Raw genomic sequence first — 24842 nt, 5'->3', positions numbered from 1 at the left:
CCCGATCCCCCGATAGGCCAATCCGTCCCTGGCCAGGCTGCTCTAACAGCTGCTGTTAAACCACAGCTCTAAGCACTGGTCCTTTCAGGTAAGGTGTTTGCCCAGGAAGAAGCTCAGTTCTGATGAGCTCTTGCTGTAGTTGATCTCTCACCCTGCCTGACATCATCAAAGGCAGAGCACTCTGGTTTCCTGTGGATTTCAGCTTGTTAACCGTGAAATTGCTGGTTTATTTATAAACACAGTCATCAGATAGCACAAGTCCTGTTCCTGGGCTTATTGGAACAGCTTTCTTCTAGCATTCCCCAATGCACAGGAAGGGAGAAGACAATGCCTAATAGTTCAGTTATTACATACTCTGGAACACAGTAAAAACCAGCCCAGTGCTTATCCCATGTCCACGGTTACACTGCACAGCTCCCGGGGGTCGGGACAGCCATTTATGTTAACCCTGCCACATATTCTAATGTGCTACTTATTCCCTCATTGGTTTAAAGTTGAGTACAAAATTTTCTTGCAGTTCAGGTGTGGTATTTTCCCTGCTTTAGAACCCTGAGGGCTAGATTTTCAAAGGATTTACGCCCATAAGTGCTCCTGTGCGCGCCGAGCCCATTTTGCATAGGCCCGGCGACGCGGGCAAGCCCCAGGACGTGCCTATGTCCCGGGGCTTTGTGAAAGGGGCGGGGGTGGGGCAGGGGCGGAACCGAGGCCTCCGGCACAGCGGCTGTGCCGGGGGATCTCGCGCTGGCACTTGGCCGGCACACGCAACCTACGCCTGCCCAAAGGCAGGCGCAACTTATTAAACAAAGGTGGTGGGGGGGGGGGGGGGGGGGGGTTGCGCGCACAAATGTACGCCCACACGTACCTCTTAAAATCCGGCCCTATGTTTTTAGGGCTGGGAGGGATACTCTTGGGCTGGAAACTGGGCATGGAGAGCCATTTTTCCCTTGTTCTGTGTAGCAACCCACAACCCCTATTTGGTCCTGCCCTAAGACTGGGGATTTTTCTGTCACAGCTTCCTCCCTTCGCTGGTGGCACTTCATCTGTTTTAGCTGGGGGCTCTACACAAGAGAGCAGGGAAGCAGATTTTTTGAGGGGGCCACAGGGGCCTTGCCAGGGTAGCAGGCTCCTCCTTTTCCCCTCTGATTTTAGCAGAAGGAGAACAGGGCAGCAGATTGCTGAAATAGCTGCCTTCCCTGGCAGGAATTCCTCATGCTTTTTAAATATGGAACTGGAACCCGGAGGATGAGCTTTCCACGCCAACTAGGAAATGACGATCAGAGAAGCACACACAAAAAATGTGGTTGGGGCACATCTTGGGATGCATGTTGGGCCTTTTTATATATATAAAAAAATTTAGGATGACTTGCCCAAATGTTGATGAGCGAGCAGCAAAGAAAAAGAGGTTGAGCCCTGCACTGGCTCTACTCTCTCCCTGGGACCAGATAGCCCTCCCTACCCTCTGGACTCCACCCATTGGCTCACCTCTGACCATGGGCAAAGGCCCCGAGGGAGAGGTCAGGCTACCTTCCTGTCTTAGACCACTGGGCCCCCCCAGGCTGTGTGGGCGGGATCTGCACTGTCCCCTTGGCTGCAGGCAGAGTGCAACCTTGAGGTCTCAAATTGACAATTGATTAATACTATCTTATTATGTTATATATTTAAAAATCTCAATAAAATGTATATATTATAAAAACAGATTGGGGACTGAAATGTGTGACTATGGTAGAGTTACTGATCTGTAACTAATCATTTAATCAGTCCTTATTCTATTTCCTAAATATCTCTCTTAGGGCCATTTTCCTTGCTTTATCAAGTATTTTTTCATGGGAAACTGCATCAGGTATGTACAGAGAGAGGCAAAAATGTTCAACACACATGAGCAAAGACATGGACATGTTCAGCAGGTGATACCCATGCACAGAAAAGCAGCCACATACCCATGCAGTACAAACATCAGAATGTTTTAATGTTACACTGCTGGGCATACATAAACATTACTGTGGAACTCACTTTGCGTTTTACAAACTTGTCCCAGTAATTATTAGGAAAGGACCTGCAGGAATGGAAAAACACACAGAAATATATAAGTACTTCAACAGCAACCAAGGTTTGAATAGTTTTTCTCATCAAGTTTAATTCAAAATTAATTGTGCATACACATATTGAATTTACCGTACTTTGCTCATCACTGGGGCAAGGCCAGAAAAGTACTTTCTTCCAGACGGAATAGTGCTTTTTGCTTCTCGGACTGCAAAGTCATGTCATATAAATGCAGCTCTATTTATATTCTGGTGAACTCGTTGAAAGCTGGGATGGTGCAATTGCCTCATTATCACCCCTCCAAGAATCAGGAGAAATAGCAAGAATAAAGCCAGAGGTTTCCATACCCTCTTCCAAAGCAACAGGAGAGAAACCAGATTTCCTCTGCAACAGCAGAGTCCAGGAGATTACTGATCTTTTGGCAATACAAAAGTAGAAAGCGCAAAGGATCTTCAACCATACTGTATATTAATGCACCAGCAAATATCTCTGGCTTTCTGTCAAGGTAACAGAAGAAAGTAACAGGTTCCCAGACCCTTTGGCAATTCAGTAGAAGAAAGCCTATAGGCAGGGGTGGTTCTATAATGAGGCAGGGTGAGGCAGTCGCTTCAGGCGGCAAACTTTGGAAGCAGCAAAAATTGCCCTCCCCCCCCCCCCCAAACTCCTCTAGCAGCGACCTCACCCTGCCACCACAATAAGGACGGACCCGCGCAGAATTCCCCCTTCCTCCCATGCAGCCAGGGTCTCCTTCATCTTTACCACTTTCTGCTGGATGCCATGATAAAGAAAAAAAAATAATGCTAAACAGGAGGGGCCGAGAGCAGAAGTGCGGCGTCGAAGCCCCACTACTCTCACTGCCATTGCCAAAAATTGCACTGGAGAAAGAAGAAAACAATGAAAGAAAAAAAAAACTAAAATTAAGAGAGAGCCTGCCGCGCATGCAATCAGGACCGTGGTAAATTGATGGCAATTTGAGTGCCGTGGATGCGAAGAAGCCTGAGAGATGCGAGCCGCAAAAAAAAAAAAAAGTAAAACAAGAAAGGAAGGGCCAGCCGGAGTGGAGATGAGCAGTGTCTGAGCCCACCGATGCTCTTCCTGCCGCCGCTGAGAAGGAGGAGGGGCTCGATATGGAGAAGCCTTGCTGGCATTGTTGCCCTTAAAGTCGCCGCTTCTGCTCGTTGTCAAGGGGGGGGGGGGGGAGAGCTTGAGAGGAGACAGAGATAATGGGAGGAATCACCTGGCCAGCAGCGGTAGGTGGTATCAGCAATCACTGCCGCTGCTGGTGGCATCCTCCTCCTGTGTCAGGTTGTGCTTCTGAACTCAATGTGCTGGCTCTAGCGCCCTGCCTTAGCTGTAGCATGCCTGTGGCCAATATGGCCACGGCCGTAGGCGTCGTTACAAAAAGGCACCCACGAGAGCAGTGGGTCCTCAGCAAAAAAAAAAAAAAGCAGCATGGCCCCACTGGCAATGCTGATGATTCTGGCGGGGCCGTGCTGCTTTTCCATTTACTAAGGCAGCGCTTACCACGCTGACAATTTCGGTGGGGCCGTGCTGCTTCAGAGGTGGAGGAGTGCCCTGCTGGAAGTAGTCCATTGCTGGCCGAAAGTCGTTCTCTTGGCCACGGGGGTTGAAGAAGGCGATTGCTGTTGCCTGCTAGGTTAAGGAGGAAGTGATTGAGACAAAGCATGTGTGTGGGACAGAGAGAGCATATATGTGGGAGAGACAGAGCATGTGTGCATGCATATGGGAGAGAGAGAGCATGTGTGCTTGTGTGTGGGAAAGTGAGCGAGAGCATGTATGTGTATTAGAGGGAGCATGTGTGTGCACAACTACCCCAGTTACTCTTTGTCTGCTAATTCATGACAATTTCAGGGCATCTGGAAATCAAAAGTTCCAAGGTATGGATAATAGGGAATTTTTTAAAATCTTTATTTGGGTGTTATTTGATGTGCCTGTTTTGAAATATTTTATTGATGTTTGGAATATTTTTATATGAAATTTTAATTATTGAATGTTATTCTATTAATTGTTTTGAATTATTCATATTATTGCTATGGTTTTACTAATTTTGTTTTAAGAATGGTAATGTTTCTGTTTTTTACATTGTTGCAGTACATGCAGAATTTGGCTTGCTGCAATTTCCAGTTCAGTTTTTATCTGTACATTTCTTTTTATACTGTATGGTGTTTTTATTCTGTACTTGAGGATCTATCTCTGTTTTGCATGTGTGACTGAAGTGAGTTATTCCATTAGTGTGTAGTTTCTATGTAGGGATCTATAGCAGCTTGGCTTGTTCTGTTTTCCTAATAGGGGGTTTATTACTGTTTTAGGCCTGGTGTAATATTTGTGGTATTTGTGGTATAACTGTTTTTATATAGAAGTTCTTTTTTCTCGTGGCTCTCTCAGGGTCATGCCCATGCTTAAGACGCATTACAGTAGGCCTAATACCATATAGAATCCAAGTGTCTCTTGCTTTTTTGCAGGGTTTTCTGGTTGGCACCTCAGCAGTGCATGTAAATATAATATACATATTGTAAATGGTACTTTTACCTCGGAAGACTGTGCTTTGAATGTACTTTTTCATGTAAAATCTGTATTATAAATGCATAATTGCGGGCTGAGAAAGAGAGCAAAAGCTTCAACGGGCACCAGCCATGGACAGCCTGAACCCTGAGAGTGACGTCATCTTCCAGGACCTCAGAGGAGGCCTAAAAAGCGGCCCTTAGCGGTGAGAGATCGGGCTGAGAAAGAGAGAGCGAAAGCGGAAGGAGGAGGATTTAGCTCTTACCCGGGAGCGAACTAAAACTTGCTTTGACGGGCACCAGCCGCAGCCTGAACCCTGAGAGTGACGTCATCTTCCGGGACCTCAGAGGAGGCCTAAAAAGCATCCCTTAGTGGCGCACAGCCGAAGCCACGCGCGCGAAAGGGGCGCGTGGCTTTGTTTTAATCGGAACAAAAAAACCTGAGTTCTAACACCATACAGCTGGGAGAAAAAAGGACTTGATCTTCCCTTGAAACTATCGTGATCTTATCGGAAGGAGGAAGTGAATTTTGTCGTGCTTCCTGTGACTGTTTGCCCGGGTAAGTTCTAATTATTTCATTTGAGACTCTTTCTTGATATGCCCTCTAAACGAAAAAGGAAAGTTAGAGTATCTCCCTCTACGTCTAACATCTCTCCGGGGCAACGTACCATCCCACACTATACAGGTTCTTACCCTAATATTGAGGTGGCGAATATCCCCGCTGGTGAGACAAGAGAAAGAGCCTCTCTCTCACCTGGGGAGGTCTCTCTTAGCCTCCCAATCCTGAGGACAGCTTCGTTGACGCCCTCACAGATGTCCATAACAAAGGTGTGTGCTGTTAGTGAGCCGATGAGCTCAACTATGCTCACAGAGGGTACCCCTATGGAATCTGTGATCTTAACAACAGCAACGACAGAGGAGAATCTACAGTTTCAGAACTTTTTCCTCAAACAAATGTTGTGGAGATTTCTCATTCCAAACCTACTGTCGTGACTTTAGGCTCACTATGGGAGTTAATGGCTCAGTTAAGGTCTGAAGTCCAGAAGTGTTCCCAGCAAATAGAAGCAAGTGCACTAAAATTGGATACTTTTTCCTTGAAGATTATAAACTTCGGATACAAACACTGGAAGCTGATACAAAAAAAGGGCTAGAAGTCCAGGCTACCATTAAAGAAGATCAAAAGTCTCTGAATAGGAAGATGGAATATATGGAAAATCGCCTGAGACGTTTAAATCTCAGGCTATTGAATTTTCCTAAAATAATAGTGAACAGTCCAGAATTACACTTAGGAGATACTTGACTGAGGTATTGAAAATCGCACCAGATAATCATCCATCCTTTAATAGGGAGTATTTTTTGCCATTTTGAAGATTAGGAGGAAGAGCTGAACAACGACAGCCCCAATTAAACCTGGGAAATTTAACAGAATTTCTAGAGTCCTCCACAATAGAAATAATAGAAAGGGCTATCCTATTGATATCTTGTGTATATGAGCAAGACCTCAGTTTAATTATGCATAATTACTTCCAAAATTTAAGGGTAAAGTTTCATGGGAATTTTATACAAATGTTTCCAGATCTGGCTGAGCCTGCTCAGGAGAGGAGGAAAGGGTTCTTGGCCTTACTCCCAGAAGCCCTATCACTAGGAGCGACCTTCCAACTGAAGTTTCCTTGCAAATGTATATTGAAACTAAACAATGAAGTGTTTGTGTATTTCCTTCCTGAACACTTAAAGATGTTTAAAGAGTCCCATATCTTAGGTTAAAAAAAAAAGGGTAGATACCATGCTATACTTCTAAGACGTTTATTTTCTTTTTCTATGCTCCTAATTTTTTGTGTCCTCCTATTACTGAATCTCAGCTCCATAGTGGTCTAGGTTATAAAGAATGATTATGTATGGACATGTATTATTTTCTTATTTAAAATTGTTTCTTTATTTCTGTACAAAGTATATTGCTTTGTAAATTGCTTGAGAAAATCAATAAATAGATTAAAAAAAATACATAATTTTTAATTGTGTGTGAGGAGGGTATGATGGGATGGGGGTGCAAGGCTATAACATTTTCCTAGGGCCTCTAATACCCTTGCACTGGCCATGGGCATTGCTGTACAAATATTTAACAGAATCTCCCAACTTGTGGTGTCATGTCTTGTGTAAAGGGGGAAGGTGCAGATTTTCACTTGGCCATAGGCACCAAATTGCCTAGCTACAGCTCTGCCTACCTATGTGATCCGACCGGCCAGTCATGTGTTGACACATACTCACCCCTCTACATACACTCACTCTCACCATGGTCTTCATCTTCTCCTCAATCTGAGAGATTGCGAGCTGGGGGGGGGAGGAGGGGGGGTGAGAGAGCATGTGTGATGTGTGAAAGAGCATGTGTGAGGTTGCTTGGGGAGGGAGAGAGTATGTGTGAGGGTGCTTGAGTGTGGGTGCCAGAGAGAGAGGGAGCCTATTTGGGGGGGGGGGGGGGGCAGAGTGGGGAGCGCCATCCCATCCCTTGCCTCAGGCAGCAGATTGTCTTGAGCCGCCCCTGCCCATAGGACTTACAAAAGAACTCAGCAATTGTCTATATTATTTAATTTCTAATTTCTTAGCCTTTCATTCCAGCAGTCTTTGCCTCCAAGTTTATTTTCCTTGTTGAATGTAACTTTGTTCTTCCTGTTCAAACTATGGTTTTTGTTCCAATTCCCCAGTTCGATGTAAACCGATCTGATATGGTCCCTCAACCATGAAGGTCGGTATAGAAAAGTTTTAAATAAATAAATAAATAAATAAATAAATAAATAAATAAAAGGTAAGAACCCAGGGAATTTCTGGCCCTCAAACAAAGCAACAAGCGAGAGTTCAAGGGATCCAGGACCCTTTATCAATGCAACATCTCTAACCCATTATAAATGGGTTGGGATTATTGACCCTCTGCCAATATAACAGCACAGGAAATCCCTATACCTATTTTAATGTAACAGGCAGTTCATCATGTTCATCATCCTATTTATCAATTAGAATTACCTATCTATCTATTTATTTATTTATTTAAAATCTTTTCTATACCATCGTTAAGTTATATACCATCACAACGGTTTACAAAAAAGCACAAATAGTAATGTTAAAAAATTGAACTGGGTAATATGATATACAATAGTGCCAATAAGGTTCCAGTTACATAAACTTCCAAAATAAAGACTATTTGATGATTGTCATAAATCTTGTCCTTTTAATACTTGTAACAGTGATAATTTACATGTGAAACTCTCTTGTACTTTATATTTTTATCCAAGGTTAACGGTGAGTGATAAAATAAAAAATAAAAATACGCACATAGGGGCAGATTTTCAAAGGGATATGTGCGTACCCCCCCGAAAACCTGCCCCAAGCTCCCCCTGCGCGCGCCGAGCCTATATTGCATAGGCTGCCGGTGCATGCAAAGACCCGGGATGCACGTAAGTCACAGGGCTTTCCTGGGGGGGGCGTGACGGGGGCGTGTCGGGGAGCGTGTCGCGGTCGGCGCGTCATTGGGGACATTCTGGGCGCGGGTCCGTGGGCGTGGTTCCAGTCCGGGGGCATGGCTGCGGCCTCCAGACCAGCCCCCGACCGGAACATGGCATGCCGGTAGCCAGCCCGGCATGCGCGAGGCAGGCGTAACTTTTGGAATAAAGGTAGGGGGGGAATTAGTTAGGGCTGGGGGGTGGGTTAGGAAGGGGAAGGTGGGGGGAGGCGGAAGGAAAGTTCCCTCCGAGGCCGCTCCAAAATCGGAGTGGCCTCGGAGGGAACGGAGGCAGGCTGCGCGGCTCGGTGTGTGCAGGCTGCCGATTTTGCGCAGCCTTGCACGCACTGACCCCGGATTTTAAAAGATACGTGTGGCTACGCGCATATCTATTAAAATCCGGCGTACTTTTGTTTGCGCCGGTCGCGCGAACAAAAATACACTTGGGCGTAGTTTTTTAAAATCTGCCTCATAGTGAATTTAAGTGCTGAGTGCTGATGTTCTGATGCCAGCTTTATTTACTTTCCTATTCTCAGTTCTCTTTATAAAACGCCTGTTCATAAAGCCAGGTTTTAAAACTTTTTTTGAATAGTTTGAAATTTCTCTGTAATCTTATCTCAAGGGGTATAGTGTTCCATAGTATGGGTCCTGCTAAGGACAGTGCTTGTTCCCTGACTTGGCTAAGTCTTGCTTTCTTAACAGAAGGGATGGTTAGGAGGGCTTTGTTAGCCGATCTCAGATTTCTCTGTGGAACATGTACATGTAGTGCTGTGTTAAGCCACTCCACTTTTTCATCATGAATTCATTTATGTATTGTGCATAGTGCTTTATATTGAACTCTCTTTTCTATGGGTAGCCAGTGTAGTTCTGCTAGTGTTTCAGTAATGCGGTCTCTTTTCCTTTTACCTGTAAGTATTCTTGCGGCGGAGTTTTGTAATATTTTCAGTGTAGTCTTATATTTGTATAAGGTAATCCCAAAAACAGGGTGTTGCAGTAATCAGTGCTTGCGAATATTAGTACTTGTAGTACTGTTCGAAAGTTTGTTATTGTTAATAAAGGTTTTAACTTCCTGAGCACCATTAGTTTAGCGTATCCTTCTTTTACTTTCAGTGATACATGTTGTTTAAGGCTAAGTTCTGTGTTGATTATAACGCCGAGGTTTCGAACCTTCTCGGCTAATTCCACTTTCTGATTATAGACCAGTATCAAACCTACCTCTAATTGCAAAATTAATATAAAAAAAACATACAAAATCAATTAGCAGAACACTTAGAGAGCAATAATATTCTGTACCCATCACAACATGGCTTTCACAAAAACTTTAGCACTGAAACACTACTGCTTGTGCTAACAGACAACATCATGAGAGGATTTGACAGCGGTAAACATTACATTTTAGTGATGCAAGACCTATCAGTGGCATTCAATACAGTAAATCATGACATCCTATGAAATAGATTAGAAGAAATAGGATTAAGCAACAAAACAATCAAATGGTTGAAATCATACCTAAATAACAGGTGCTTCCAAGTACAAATCAAAGATGTAATGTAGGAGAAAATAAACCTTCAAACAGGAGTTCCGCAGGGATCAGCCCTATCTGCCACACTATTCAACATATACATGCTGCCTTTATGTCACCTGCTAGCTGGTTTAGGCATCTCACACTACATATACGCTAATGATATTCAACTAATACTTCCAATTGATGACACAATTGAGAAAACATTAAACATAGCCAACATGTATTTAGATATAATAAAACAACTCCTAAACCAAATGGAATTAGTTATTAATATAGAGAAAACAGAATTCCTACATCTAGAACGAAAAAACATAGTGATCATTCAAAACCCAATCACACCCAATGACAACCAAAAAATACAACTAGCTGAGAAAGTATGAAACCTTGGAGTGATAATCAATACAGAACTAAGTATGAAACAACATATATCTCTAAAAGTAAGGGAAGGATACATCAAACTTATGACTCTTAGAAGACTAAAACCACTACTAACGCCAACCGACTTCCGATTAATATTACAAGCCTTAATTTTTGCTAGTACTGACTACTGTAATGCCCTCCTACTGGGTTTATCATACACCACAATAAGACCACTACAGATATTACAAAACACAGCTGCAAGAATTTGAACTGGTAAAAGTAAAAGAAACCATATCACTGATACCCTAATTGAACTACACTGGTTACCCATTGAGCAAAGAATACAATACAAGACTCTATGTACCATACATAAATTAATACATGACAAAAAAGCAGAATGGCTGAACACAGCCCTTTGCGTACACATCCCCCACAGAAACCTGAGATCAGCAAATAAAGCACTTAACTATTCCCTCAGTTAAAACAGCTAGACTAAGTAAGGGATAGGGCCCTATCCCTAGCAGGATCTGTAATATGGAACAATATGCCTTTAGAAATCAGATTGCAAAGAAACATCAAAACATTCAGAAAAAGTTTTAAAACATGGCTATTTAAGCAAGCATACCACAAAGAGAATGGAGAGCAGAATCCAGGGAAATGTAGGATGTGGTCAGTAGAACTCCCCCACACACACCTTCTTTCTCAAGTATGTGTATTTTATTTTTCTTTCAACAACAAAGGACTAGATTTAAGTATTAATTTATCTCATAGCTAATAAAGATAGAATTGGACATGACTTATCATACCCACCAAATAATATTTATTATGAAACTGTTACAGTATTTTGATGGCACCTGTTTAATTGATATAATATTTTATGCAACATGAAGTTATGTGCCTTATTGTGAACTGTTGTGACGGCATCTAGCTAAACGATGGTATAGAAAAGATTTTAAATAAAAATAAATAAATACATTTTAAGCAAAATTGGAGTTTGAATAATATCAATATTTTTCATTCCAAGTTAAAGAATTCAGTTTTTTTGATATTTATAACTAGCTCCATTTGATTTAGTAGTTGTTTGATAATGTCTAGGTAAATGTTAGCTAGGTTTAGTGTTTTTTCAATTGTGTCGTCAATGGGTAAAATTAGTTGTATGTCATCAGCATATATGTAATGTATGATTCCCAGGCCTGTAAGTAGATGGCACAAAGGTAGCAGGTAAATATTAAAGAGTATCGCAGAAAGTGCTGATCCCTGTGGTACTCCTGTTTGTAGACTTACTTTTTCTGACATTGTGTTTCTGATCTGTACTTGAAAAAATCTGTTACTTAGATATGATCTAAACCAGGCAATTGTGTTGCTATGTAGACCTATTTCTTCCAGTCTTTTAAAAAGTATTTCATGATTTACTGTCAAAGGCTGATGACAGATCTAGTAGTACAAGAATGTAATGTTTTCCACTATCAAATCCTCTCAGAATGTTATCTGTCAGTGAGAGTAGTAATTTTTCTGTGCTGTAATGTTTACGGAAGCCGTGTTGTGAAGGATATAGAAACATAGACACATAGACATGACGACAGAAGAAGGCCAAATGGCCCATCCAGTCTGCCCAGCAAGCTTTTGCACTTTTTTCTTTTTTTTCTCATACTTATCTGTTACTCTTGGCCCTTAGTAACCTTTTGGCTCTATTTCCCTTCCACCCCCGCCATTAATGTAGAAAGTAGTGTTGGAACTGCATCAAAGTGAAATATCTAGCTTAATTAGTTAGGGGTAGTAACTGCAGCAATAAGCAAGCTACACCCATGCTTATTTGTTTACTCAGCTAGATATTTCACTTTGATGCAGTTCCAACACTGCTCTCTACATTAATGGCGGGGGTGTTTTGTTGTTTTCTAAATGTTCTGCTAGTTGTTTTTGCACAGTTTTTTCAATTAGTTTTGCAATTAATGGTAAATTAATGGTAAATTTGAAACTGGTCTGTAGTTGCTCAAGATTAGGGGGTCCATGTTTTTTTTTCTTTCTAATTGGTTTAATAATTGCTCCTTTCAGTATATCAGGCATTGAACCTTCCTCTAGGGATAAGTTTATAATCTTCGTTTGTATTGGGGAAGCTATGTTAGCTAACTTTTTTATGTCCATAGCAGATAGGGTGTCAATTATATGGGGAGCAGGATTTAATTTCTTTAGCATGGTTTCCACTTCAAGGCTTGATATCTCAGCAAACAAAGAGCATTGTGTAATGTCTCTTGTATACATTTTAATCTCTTGTTTAGTTGTGCTTGGGATTTTGGTTCTTAAGTTTGTAATTTTGTCACTGAAAAACTGCGCTATTTCATTGCATTTATTTTCTGGCAGATTCTGGGGAGAATCAGTATTATCACTGGAAAGGTCTTTAATTATGTTGAACAATGTTCTTGAATTATTAGCAAATTTTTCTATTTTTGAACTGAAGTATTGTTTTTTTGCATCAAGGATTACTTGCTTGTAGTATGCCAAATGTTTACAGTACTTAGTTAAGTTTTCTGTTGTTTTCTGTTTTTTCCATTCCTTTTCTTTTTTTCTAAGATTTCGCTTGACTTCTTTTATCTTTTGTTATGCCAGGGATTTAATTGTTTTAGTTCTTGGATGCGTATATATTTTGTGGGGTTTATTTCATCTGTTAGTTTATTAGTTAAATTCACCCATGCTGTTGTTGCGGTGCAGCTATCATTACAGTCGAAATCTGTTAATTTTAATTCTAACATGTCTTTTAGTATTTCTATGTTATAAGGAAGACGATACTTAAATTCTATTGGTTCCTTTTTTTGTATCTCTGGTGTTCCTAAAAGTTTAATGGTGGATTGAATGAGAAAATGATCTGACCATGGAATTTGTGCATAATTTGTATTTATTTGTTCTAGGAGGCTATTATTGATAAATGTTAAGTCGAGGGAATGCCCTGCTTTGTGAGTGTGTTTGTCTGTAATTAGTTTGAATCCTAGTGCATTCATTATCGGCCGGATTTTAAAAGGGTTACACGCATAAGTTATGCGTGTAACCCTTTTAAAACCCCCCTGCGCGCACCGAGCCTATTTTGCATAGGCTCGGCGGCGCGCACAAGCCCCGGGGGACGCGCGTAAGTCCCAGGGCTTTGCAAGGGGGCGTGTCGGGGCGTGCTGGGTGGGCGGCGTGATTTTCGGGGCATTCTGGGGGGCGTGGTCGGGGCATGGCACTGGCCTGGGGGCGTGGTCGAGGCCTCTGGACCAGTCCCCGGGTCATATGATGGCGCGCCAGCAGCCCGCTGGTGCGCGCAGAGTTACACCAGTCTCTGGCCAGCGTAACTTTGCCAACAAAGGCTGGGGGAGTGGGTTAGGTAGGGGAAGGGAGGGGAAGGTGGGGGGGGTAGAAGGAAAGTTCTCCTGACCCCCCAAGGCTTGCCAATAATCCCTGGGGGTCCAGCAGGGGTCCGGGAGCGATTTCGATGTCCGCTGCCAGTAATCAAAATGGCGCCGATAGCCTTTGCCTATACTATGTCACAGAGGCTTTTGGCGCCATTGGTCAGCTCTTGTCACATGATAGGAGCACAAGATGGCGCCGATGGTCATGTGACAGGGGCTGACCAATGGCGCCGGTAGCCCCTGTGACATGGTAGTTCAGAGGCTATTCGGCACCATTTTGAGGAGCACGGCTTGCAGTAGCACACCGGGCACGGAGGACAAATGGAACCCGGGACCCCGCTGGACCACCAGGGATGTTCGTAAGTCTTGGGGAGGGATCGGGATTGGGGGGGGGGGAGTTTGTATGTATGTACAAAAATGATTTTAAATGCTTGGGGTGGGTTTTTTTTTAGCTTCGTTTCCCGTTTCGTTTTTTGGCCCGGTTTCGGGTTTCCTCATTTCGTTTTTCAAAAAACTAAACGAGAAAACCCGAATTTTACCATGAAGTATCTGAGTCAAAAAACGACCCGGTAGAAAAAAGCGAAGCACATCTCTACTTGATAATGGGTATACGTCCATGTGAAGGTTAAAATCTCTGAGTACGATGGAAGGTTTTGATGTATTTAGGTGCATTGTGAGGAATTTGATTAGTGGGGAAATGTTTAATTCAAGGAGGCTTGGTGGACAGGAGATAAGGCAGATTTGTATATTGTCAGTTTCAAAGATGCAGTTTCATGATTCCTTGGAGATGTGATTGGTAGCAGTTTGCACTTGAATTTCTTTTCAATGATTAGTTAAAAGCTGCCCCCTCGTTTATTTGTTCTAGGGGTTGAAAAAACATCATAGTTTCTATTCGCTATCTGGTTTTTTAAAACTATATCTGATTTTTTTAACCATGATTCTGTGATTGCAATGAAACTCTGTTTAGTGTCTTATAGTAGATCCATGATTATTGGAAATTTCTTAGTTATGGATTGTGCATTCACTAGTAAGAATGTTATCATCAACAGTTTGTTCATGTTTGCACTATTTGTACAATTAGTTCTTTTTATTTGTTTAAGGTTATTTAAGTTCATGTTCTTTTTTGCAATGTACCGGTCTCTGGGTTTCTTTATGGAGTTAACCCCGTATTTACCATTGGTATAATTTATCATTGGTATAATTTATTTATATTTATTTTATTTATTTAACAGTTTTTCTATACTGACATTAAAATACACATCATATCGGTTTACATGATAACAAAAGGTGGAAATTACAAATAACAGGGGGGGGGGGGAGGTGGAGAGCTAAGAGTAACTGGGGGTTGGAAGGTGGACCCCAACGAAAATAGAAGGAGAGAAAATGAGAGGAACGGAAACATCTAAGTAACACAGGTTAAATATAGTTCAGGTGAAAAAATATATATGGTTAAATAAGGTGCAGGTTAAATAAGACCAGAATATAAATGTACAAGATATATATGGTGGGATAAGGTCTGGGAGTACAAATGTGTACAAATGTGTACAGGGAGTACAGAGTAGAGATGAAAACCGGGATCCGGTGGGTCGAGGAGGCAGGTATGGAAAAAATACATGGGAAATGAAACATGCTGGGGGTAGTAATAATAGCTGGAGTGTCAAAGAAGTTAATCCAGGAAGGCTTGATGAAAGAGCCACGTTTTTAGCAGTTTTCCACGTTTTTATATATATGTCCACCCCTACATCTTTTTATAAGCTGTTGCTCCATTACTCACTCAGAGATTGTTTATAGTCATCCCTTCTCATTTCATACTCATGGGGTGTTTACAACCCATGTCCTGTCTCCCACTCGCAGAGTGCTTAAGAGAGTTCCACAGACAGCAGGTGACCTATTGGTTAGAATAGTTTCCTGCAGACAAGGAAATCTGTATTCAGATCTTGCCTCTGCCACTCCCTGTGAGTTTGGGCAAGTCACTTTTGAGGTTTAAAAAGTCTTCTAAAGGATAAGTTATCTAGCTAAACCTAGCTGAATAAGTTATCCTGATATTCATTGGGTTAAACATCCTACTGCATAAGCATACATATCCCCAAATAAAGATATCTGGTTAACTTTAGCCAGATACATTTAAACCTAACCAGACATCTTTTTTATGTCTAAAGTTAGCCAGATATCTTTATTTGGGGATATTCAGTGAGGTGTCAAAGCATAGTTGAAAGGCTCCAGGATCACAGTAGGCATGTACCACGATCCCAGGCAGGCTGAAGTTTTTGAGGATGCTGGGTGTGGTGGGAAAATAAGAGTTAGGGGTGTTGGAGGAGGGAGGGGAAGAGAAGCTAGCCAGAGGGAAGGGGAAATAGGGTAAATGTGGTGATCTGGCTCTTTAAAAAATATACTTTTGTCATGTTTGGAGGGCCTTGGAGGGGAGGGATGATTGGGTAAGAAACTCCTGTTTTTACAGTTGGGTGGGGTGATTGAGCTGCTAGGCCCGCTTGAAACTTTTTTTTTTTTAATGCAGCTTGGCATTTAACTGGCTATATTCTTTTAAATATAGCTGTTTAAGGTTAACGTTATCTGGCTACTAGCAGCCGGATAACTTTAATCCTGCTCTCAGCCATGTCTTGAGTTAACCAAATAACTCCAAATATTGGAGTTATTCGGCTAACTCAATCTCACCCTGGAATGCGCCCAAAATGCCACTTCCTTATTTGGCTAAAACTTACCCGAATAAATGCCAAGGATATTCAAACTATACGTTTGTTGGATTACTTCATGTGATCCAACTAAATCTCTCCAATATTGACCTCTTTAATTTCCATCACCGCAGATGCCCATATAGAGGCCAATATTCAAAGGAATATCGCTGGATAACTTATGAGTTATCTGGCTAAATACTTACTTTTCAATATGTAAGGCACTATATAAGTTATTATCTTACTTAGCCGGATAAAACAGAGGCATTTTGAGGCAGAGCAAAGTTATCTGGATAAGTCGATATTAAGCTGTATCCAGCTAAATTATCTGGATAACTTTTGGACTGCTTAACTGCAGTCCTAAAGTTATCTGGCCATGTTAAACACGGTAAAAAAAATGTTGTGATTCAAATGTTCTTAACTGAGTAGGTGGTCCCTCTCCCCATCTTTCACCCCAAGCCATCCTCATCACTACCTCCTTGTTTGGTACCACCAAATGTCAAAGGCTGCTGGAGCCATTGTACAAGCTACTGCTCCTGGTGGCCTACGTTGTTGCCCCAAGAGCAACACCAGTAGCATTAGATACTGGCATTGCTATAGGAGTAATACAGGAGCTTGTACTACATCTAATGTTTCACTCATGGGGTGTTTATAAGCTTTGTCCCATCACTCACTGGCAGATTTTTTTATTATGGCATATTCCATCTCATGGACTGTTTACCTACATTCCTTTACTAATTCAAGGGGTGTATAATCAGATTGTATCCAATATAGATCCATCCTAATTCTTAGCAAAAAATTCTAAATAATAAGATATATGACCATCATAGAATGGCTCAACTCCTGAAACAATCACAAAATGAGTTGTAAATAATTACAAAAGTCCAATAGCCAACTCACAATAAAAAAGGATCGCTATTTAGATCATGGAGACTTCAAACAGTTACACCTCAACAGCTTGGGTACTGCAGGAAAACACTTTCATCACGAATCTCTCAATGACCACCAATTTTCAACTTTTTTTTGAAAAATATGCAAACAAAATAGTTTTCTCCAGAAATAATTTTCACGTGAAAAAAAATCATAATTTGTCTTTAAATATTAAAGAATTATTCTTTAAATCCAACGGAATACATGAAAAGTTGTAAGACAAACACTTGACACTGATCAGGGTTTCAAGAATGTTGCACATGTTAACTCTGCATCAGGGGAATTCGCCACCATTCTAAAAATGATCCTTCTACAACAGATTGTTTCAAGAGTTGATACATTGATGTTCACATGGATAACGAACAGTGGAAACAAATGTTTAGTTTTTCAGTGGAATATGTTGCTAGTTTGAGTAAGGAGGCTTCCCTGTTTCAGAATGATCAGTAGAAATGGGGGATAATTTACAAAAAAGGTTAATCAAATCTGAACCACACTCAGCCACTTTAATTGAGTACATCAAAACTCAGATGATCCCAAGGGGTTGAGAATGACCAAGGAACTGAGACTGTATAATGAGGATGAGGAATTTGTGCAAAAATGGATTTCCATCCTCAATAAATGTTCACTGGATCTGATGGTCCTTATAATTGAAAAGATCAGGATTTCAGTTAGTGAAAAATCAATACAAATATTTTTTAGATCACTACTAAGATTCAATCACAGACATCTGTTAATGATTTTGACAGGATTTTAAAGGTAACAGAATGTGAAGTTGGATTCCTTCCATGATGGCATTAGGCAATCGAAAATTAATAAATATAAAAGAGATGAACATGACATGGATGCCCAAAGATCGGACATCAGACACCACACAGAAAAGTTGAGCAAAAAGGTGAAATTCGACAGTTCATCATCAAATGAATTTTCAAGTGGTCTTGAAGACAGGCAAGAAAGGGCAAATAGATTAAATTTTTTGGAGAACCGCTGAAGAGGAACAAGAGAGAGAAGATCGTACAACTTCACGTGTTTGAGACATACGAGCATGGAGGAGGAAGAGCGATTACGTCCAGAGCCCAGAACATATCTCAGGAAAGTGATTTAGTAATAAATTTTTATCAAAATTTGCTTTATCTAAGGAACAATTGTTTGCTCTAAATCAAGTGTTATCTTTTGTACCAACAAATATACATAAATCTTTTGAATGCAGAGTATCAATTTTTTGTTTCATCCAACTAGTACAGCTTAAAGTCTTTTATCAAAATTTTGACCTGGATTGTCGAGATATGTTGATTGTGAAATCTCCCTGTGTTTGGTGTCCCCCTGGATCTATGGACTGTTATATTCATACTTTTCAATATTTAGTATTGTGGAATTTAAGGAAATTGGAATATAATCCAAAAAGAAGGGAATATTTTAATTTCTCTAGGAAAGCCAAAGATGGTGTCACCTCTTTGTCAAGTAATACTGAATTAGTAATCCGTTCCGCAGATAAGGGCGGTGCAATTCTTCAAGGCAAATCACAATACATCACGAGCATGTTATCTCAGTTAGAAGACCAGAAATATTATAAGATACTTCCACTGATCCTACTGGTGAAATTCAGATTAAAATTGGTATGTTAAAGATTGCTGACAGTTTGGGGTTTCTTACCAAAAAAGAAAGAGTTTGTAGAGGTAAAAGTTCTGGTAATTCCAGTTTTGTACAGAATATCTAAAGTGCACAAATCTATGGTAAACCCTACATTATGTCCTATTGTATCAGGACAGGGATCAGTTTTAGAACCGATCACTAACTTTTTGGATCATTTTTAAAAAAATGAATCCGCTTTATTACCATTGTTCATCAAACACACATCATATCTTTTAAAGAAAATTCAGAGATTGGATACCATCCCTGAAGATAGCTGGTTGGTTTCTTTGGACATTGTCGGGCGGATTTTAAATGCCCTGCTCGCGAAAATCCGGCTGGATTTACGTGAGCAGGGCCCTTGCGCGCCGGCGCGCCTATTTTGCATAGGCCGCCTGCGCGCGCAGAGCCCCAGGACGCGCGTAAGGGGGCGTGTCGGGGGCGTCGCCAAATGACGCGGAGTTTCGAGGGCGTGAGTAGGCGTTTGGGGGGAGGGCCCGGGGGCGTGGTTTTGGCCCGGGGACGTTCTGGGGGCGTGGCCGTGCCCTCCGGAACAGCCCCCGGGTCGGGTCTTGGCGCGCCAGCAGCCCGCTGGCACGTGCGGATTTAAGTCTGCCTCCGGGAGGCGTAAATCCATGGATAAAGGTGGGGGGGGGGGGGGGTTAGGTAGGGGAAGGGAGGGGAAGGTGAGGGGAGGGTGAAAGAAAGTTCCCTCCGAGCCTGCTCCGATTTCAGACACAGGGGTAGATTTTAAAAAATAGCGCGATCGCGTACTTTTGTTGGCGCACCAGGCGCAAACAAAAGTACGCTGGATTTTATAAGATACGCGCGTAGCCGCGTGTATCTTATAAAATCCGGGATCAGCGCGCGCAAGGCTGCCGATTTTGGGCCAATGGCACGGATACCCTGTCACATGGTAAGGGCAAAGGGCCATCGGCTCCATTTTTATTATTATTATTATTATTATTATTATTATTAATAAAGGCTTTTATATACCGACTTTCTTGATACAAATCAAATCAACTCGGTTTACATCGAACTAATCAGTAACTATAACCAATCAATGAGACATTTTAAAAGGAGCATAAAGTTACATTATAACAAGGAAGCCTTAACTGGGAGTAAGAAAAAAAGAGTGGGAGAACGAAGATAAAGTACTATATACAATGGAGTATGGGAAGGAGGCAAGGAGCCGACCTCATAATAACTTATAAGCACTTTTTAGCATTTGTTTATTTACATAGGTGGTGGAACAATTCTTAGTCAATTATTAGTGGCAGCCGACGGCCCGAGAGCGGGAGATCGCTCCCGGGACCACCACTGGACCACCAGGTAATTTAAAATGTTTGGGGGCGGGGGGGGGGGGTGTCAGGAGGGTGGAGGAAGCTAAGGGAGCTGTTTTGAAGTGTGGGGTGGGTTTTTTGTTTATTGGCTCGGGCGCAGTCGATAAAAAAAAAAACCTGATTGGGCTGCACGAAAAAAAATTCACGATGTGAATCGGAACCGGAATCGGAACCAATTCAGGTTCCGATTCACATCTCTAATTAATACCATTCAGGGTCCACAATGGCAGCATCCTATTACTGGGCAAATAATCAAGCATAAAGTATATAATGATTGTACATCTAAGGCAGTGATCTATGCAATTCAATGTCCTTGTCCTAAAATTTATATTGAACACATGAATCGGTCCATCAGGGTTCATCTAATTGAACATTGAAGAAGTCTAAATGCACAAAAAACTAAGGCACCTATTGCTGAACACTGCGTTTGCCATGGACATTCATTTTCTTATTTACAGTGAACTGTTTTGGAACAAGTACGTCTTTCCCTAAAAACGGGTAGATTTTAAATCAGCCCTGCGTGCAAATCCTGGGGTTTACGTGCGTGGCCGTGCCTTACATGCGACGGGCTTATTTTCAAATGGGCCAGGCTACGTGTATAAACCCTGGTACGCGATTAAGTGCCAGGGCCTGGAAAGGGGCGGTATGGGGGGCAGGGCTGGAGGTGGCCGGTACAGGGCCATTTGCTGCTGTACTGGGGAAGGGAATCCTGGTGCTCGCAAGTTGCTACTGCTCCGTTGGAGCAGTAAACAACAAAATAAGAAAAGAAAAAGGTAAGGGAAAGGGCTTGGGGTGGGGAGGAGAGGGTAGGGGGGAGGGAACTGGGGAAGGCTGTGCTGTGTCGCCGCATGAAAATTGCGTAATCCCTCTCTTGTGCGCACCATGCGCGTGCAGATTACAAAATCTGTCGTGCATATGTTCTTGGCCCAACGATTTTATAACATAAGTGCGCTGGCGTGCGCATGTTATAAATTTGGCGCATCTGCGTGCGCCGGGCAGCGCGTGCACATGCATGTGCACGCGCATGTATTAAATTCTACCCCAAAGTGTCATAGTGTATGTGTGTGAGAGAGAGGGTGTGAGACAAAACCTGTGTATGTGTGAGAGAGACAGATTGCATGTGTATATGTGAGTCCATGTGTCACATATATTTATTATTTATTTTATTTGTTAGCATCTTTTATATTCCACAAATTCCATATTATGTTCAGATTGGAGGACAATATGCTCTCACATGCATGCATACACACACATATACGGCCAAATTTTAAAAGGCCTATGCGTGGAAAACCCGGGGTTTATGCGCATGGCTGGGCCTTGCGCACGTTGTGCACATTTTCAAACAGGTCCAACTACGCGTGTAATGTTGCGATTCTGCTTGTGGGATAGGCCCACAAGCAGTCTCTCACCTCTTCGCTGCTGCAGACCACAGCAGGCCGCTGCCACTGTCATCGACGCCACCTTCCTCACGGCCTGGAGGCCGCTGACGACATCATCTTCTTCTGCGGCCAGGATGCCACCTCCGAGGTTCCTTCTAGCGTGGTCTGGAGGCCGCCGCTAGCGCCGTCCTTCCGCGGCCAGGAGGCCGCCCCAGAGCTCCTCACCACACAGTCAGGAGGCCGCCGTCATCTTCTCTTCTCATGGCAGGAAGCCGCTGACGTCTGGGTCTTCCCTTGTGGCAGAGATGCTGCCGCCGCTCTCCAAAGTCCTGCCCCTTCTTAGGCGCGCGGCTGTGCCTCTCTGCCCTATTTAAAGGCCCAGTAGTGGGCAGCCCGTCGAGACTTCTGATGATGTTCCTAGGCGTCTCCTTCTTCAGCCCTATAAAGAGGGCCTTCCTTCAGTCTCTCGTTGTTTTTGCAAGGAGCTGGTTAACCCCTGGAGTTCCTTTGGTTCCAGCTCTTCATTCCAGGAATCTTCTCTGTTTCACCTCGCTTCTTCAAGGCACTCCGTTCTTCGTGGGAATTCCATTGTCTTCATCTGTGGTTCCTGATCCTTCGTCTTCACCTTTGTTCCATGTCCTGGTCACTCGTCGGATCCTGTGTCTTCATCCGTCTCATCTTCAAGATGTTCCTGTCTTCAGATGCTCCTCCCTCCAGATACTCCTAGTTCCGATGCTCCTGCTCCAGAGGTACCTGAGGATCCTTGCTCCTTGTCGCAGATGTCCCAGATGTCCTTGTCTCTAGAGGTCCCTGTCGTCTAGTGGTTCCGATGTCCTGATGTTCCGGTGTACCAGATGTCCTTCGTTCCTGGTCTGACCCTGATGTTTCCTTCGTAAGGCCTTCACCCAGCTTCCAGGTTCCTTTCGTCCACTCTTCACCTTGCAACGCAAGTCTCCGATGGACCCTTGTTTTTAATGTTCCTGAATCTGAGTTCCAAGTTCCAAGTCTTATATCCTGTTTTACTCTTTAGTTTGTCAATCTGGTCTACTACATCTTCCAGGTTCACAGTGATTTCGTTCAGTTCGTCTGACTCATCACCCCTGAAAACCATCTCTGGAACTGGTATCTCCCCAACATCCTCATTAGTAAACACGGACGCAAAGAATTCATTTAGTCTTTCTGCAATGGCCTTATCTTCCCTAAGAGCCCCTTTAACCCCTCTGTCATCTAATGGTCCAACCGACTCCCTCACAGGTTTCTTGCTTTGGATATATTTTAAAAAGTTTTTATTATGAGTTTTTGCCTCTATGGCCAACTTCATGGCCAACTTCATGGCCAACTTACGTTATGTCATGCCCTGCTCTCCACTTCGGGTGATCTCACGGCTGTGGCTAGCCACTACTGCTGCATACATCCTGGCTCCTGTGACTCCACATGGCACTGGAACACCGCCGACCTATATGCTGACTCCGAGCCTTCCTAGGCACGCATGCGCGCCACCGGGCCTCCCTTTAAAGGCTCAATGGTGGGAACTTCAGGGGCGTCCCCGGTTGATGACATCACTAGCCTGAGATACTTAAGCACCTCCTTTAGCCTACGCTAATCGAGTTGGCAATGAGTTCCCTGAGCTCCGTTGGTGCTTGTTCCTGTTCTCGGGACCTGCTGTTCCTGCCTTGGATCTCTGCTCTTCATCTTGGGTACCCGCTCCTCGGGGGCCTGCTCTGCGCTTCCTTTTTGGGACTTTGTCTTGCGCTGCCCCGCTCCTCGGGGTAGCCTCAGCGCTATTCTGCTAGATATCCTGTCTCCACGCTTCCCCGCTCCCCAGGGTAGCCCCAGCATTGCTATACCAGAGATCCTGTCTCTACGCTATCCCGCTCCTCGGGGTAGCCTCAGTGTTGCCACACCAGACATTCAGTCTCTACACTTCCCTGCTCCTCGGGGTAACTCCAGCATTACTACACCAGAGATCCAGTCTCCACGCTTCCCCACTCCTCGGGGTGGCTTCATTGTTGCCACACCGGAGTTCCAGTCTCTGCGCTTCTCCGCTCCTCGGGGCACCCGGCAGTGTTGCCACAGTGCAGGTTTCTGTGATCATGTGGCTGTGACGCAGACAGTTCGGCTACGCCTCCTTTCTCCTGGGCCACAGCCATGGTCCAGTAACTTGTGTTTCCATTCCACCTTGCCTCCCAACGGGAGACGGGTACTGTCAACGAAGGAGAAGGCGAAGTCAGGCCTAGGAGCAGTCCTCCTGCTGAACCTAGGCCTGGAAGTTTCCCGGACAGACAGGACACGAGGCTATGGCATATCTGGACTGGCCGCAGTACAGGTAGAAGCCGGATTGCTGGCGTCAGCGTCGTTCCTTGGGAGATAGTCTGCTCCAACCCATTTGCATGAGCTCATCCTCAGCTTTGCTCGGAGCCACATTCAATCTGGGTGAAGATGAACGTTGAATTTGGGCCATGCTAGTTGTAGATTTTCTGGAGGCTTTTGGATTCCTGTGAGCACTCTTGCAAGCGGCAGTTCATGCGGCCAGCTAGGTCTATTAATGTGTTCAGGGATGCAGGTAATTCATGAACTGCCAACTCATCCTTAATCTGGGAACTCAGACCTTCTAGGAATATAGACCGTAAGCAGTCTGAGTCCCAATGAAGTTCAGACAAAAGGGTCCTAAATTCAATGACATAGTCTGTTAACGGCCTTGAGCCTTGTTGAAGATGGAGGAGAGAGGACCCGGATATCGCTCTTCTGCCAGGGTCGTCAAAGACTGAGCGAAATAAGGCAAGGAATCTGGGCAGGTCTCAAAGAACCGGATCAGCATGCTCCCAGAGTGGTGATGCCCAGGCCAAGGCTTTACCATCCAGAAGGGAAAGGATTAGGTAGTCTTAGTGATCACATCTGGGAAGTAAGCCGATTACAGACAGAAGTGCATATTACATTGATTCAGGAAACCCCTGCACATAAGAGGGTTCCCTGAGAAGCGAGGAGGTGCCGGCAAGGGCACGTTATTTATTTATTTATTTTTATTTTATTTATTTAAAAATGTTTATATACCGCTTTTACAATTCAAAGGCCGTGGAACTGGCATGGTGATGGAAGAATTGAGTTTGGGAGACTTTGTGGCGGCAGACACAATAGCATCTTAATGAGAGCTCAAGTTATCAGAGACTGTTGCCAGTGTTTCCAGGAACTTTTGCTACTCACTGATTCTTTGTGCCAGGCCATGGACTTGGCAATCTGTTAGGATTCATGGGTTTCGCGGATCCTTGGCCTGAGGTGAGGGTTGATACCACCTGTGGGGAGGAGCCCCACAGGTCCTCACCATCGGGAGGTGAGGCCAGCTGTAGCAGCAAGTCAAGTAGTAGTGGCAGAGAGATAGGGCGTCCTGCATTATGGCCACATGATCGCAGGAGTGTGTAGAGATGATACTGTGAGGTGTCCCGAGGAGTGGGGTAAGAGACACAGTTTGGGGGGAACACACAGTACTCAGGTAGGACAGGAGATGCAAGTACCAGAGAAGGAGCCTCCAACAGGGGTGCGCTAGGCAGGCTCCAAGGAGC

The 24842-nt window shown here is 43.5% G+C and overlaps 1 protein-coding gene across 1 annotated transcript in view; it reads right to left on the bottom strand.

The window, feature by feature from the left end:
• RYR3 (ryanodine receptor 3) overlaps positions 1–24842 on the bottom strand; it is a 1291138-nt gene that overhangs the window by 99561 nt on the left and 1166735 nt on the right. The window contains 1 exon segment of the mRNA XM_029600192.1: positions 2011–2053. Within this exon segment, the coding sequence (XP_029456052.1) occupies positions 2011–2053 (43 nt within the window).

Source organism: Rhinatrema bivittatum, chromosome 4 (genome assembly GCF_901001135.1).
Source record: "Rhinatrema bivittatum chromosome 4, aRhiBiv1.1, whole genome shotgun sequence".
Taxonomy (NCBI): Eukaryota; Metazoa; Chordata; class Amphibia; order Gymnophiona; family Rhinatrematidae; genus Rhinatrema; species Rhinatrema bivittatum.
The sequence above is the reverse complement of the archived record's forward strand: the minus strand, read 5'-3'. Positions and strand labels throughout refer to the sequence as shown.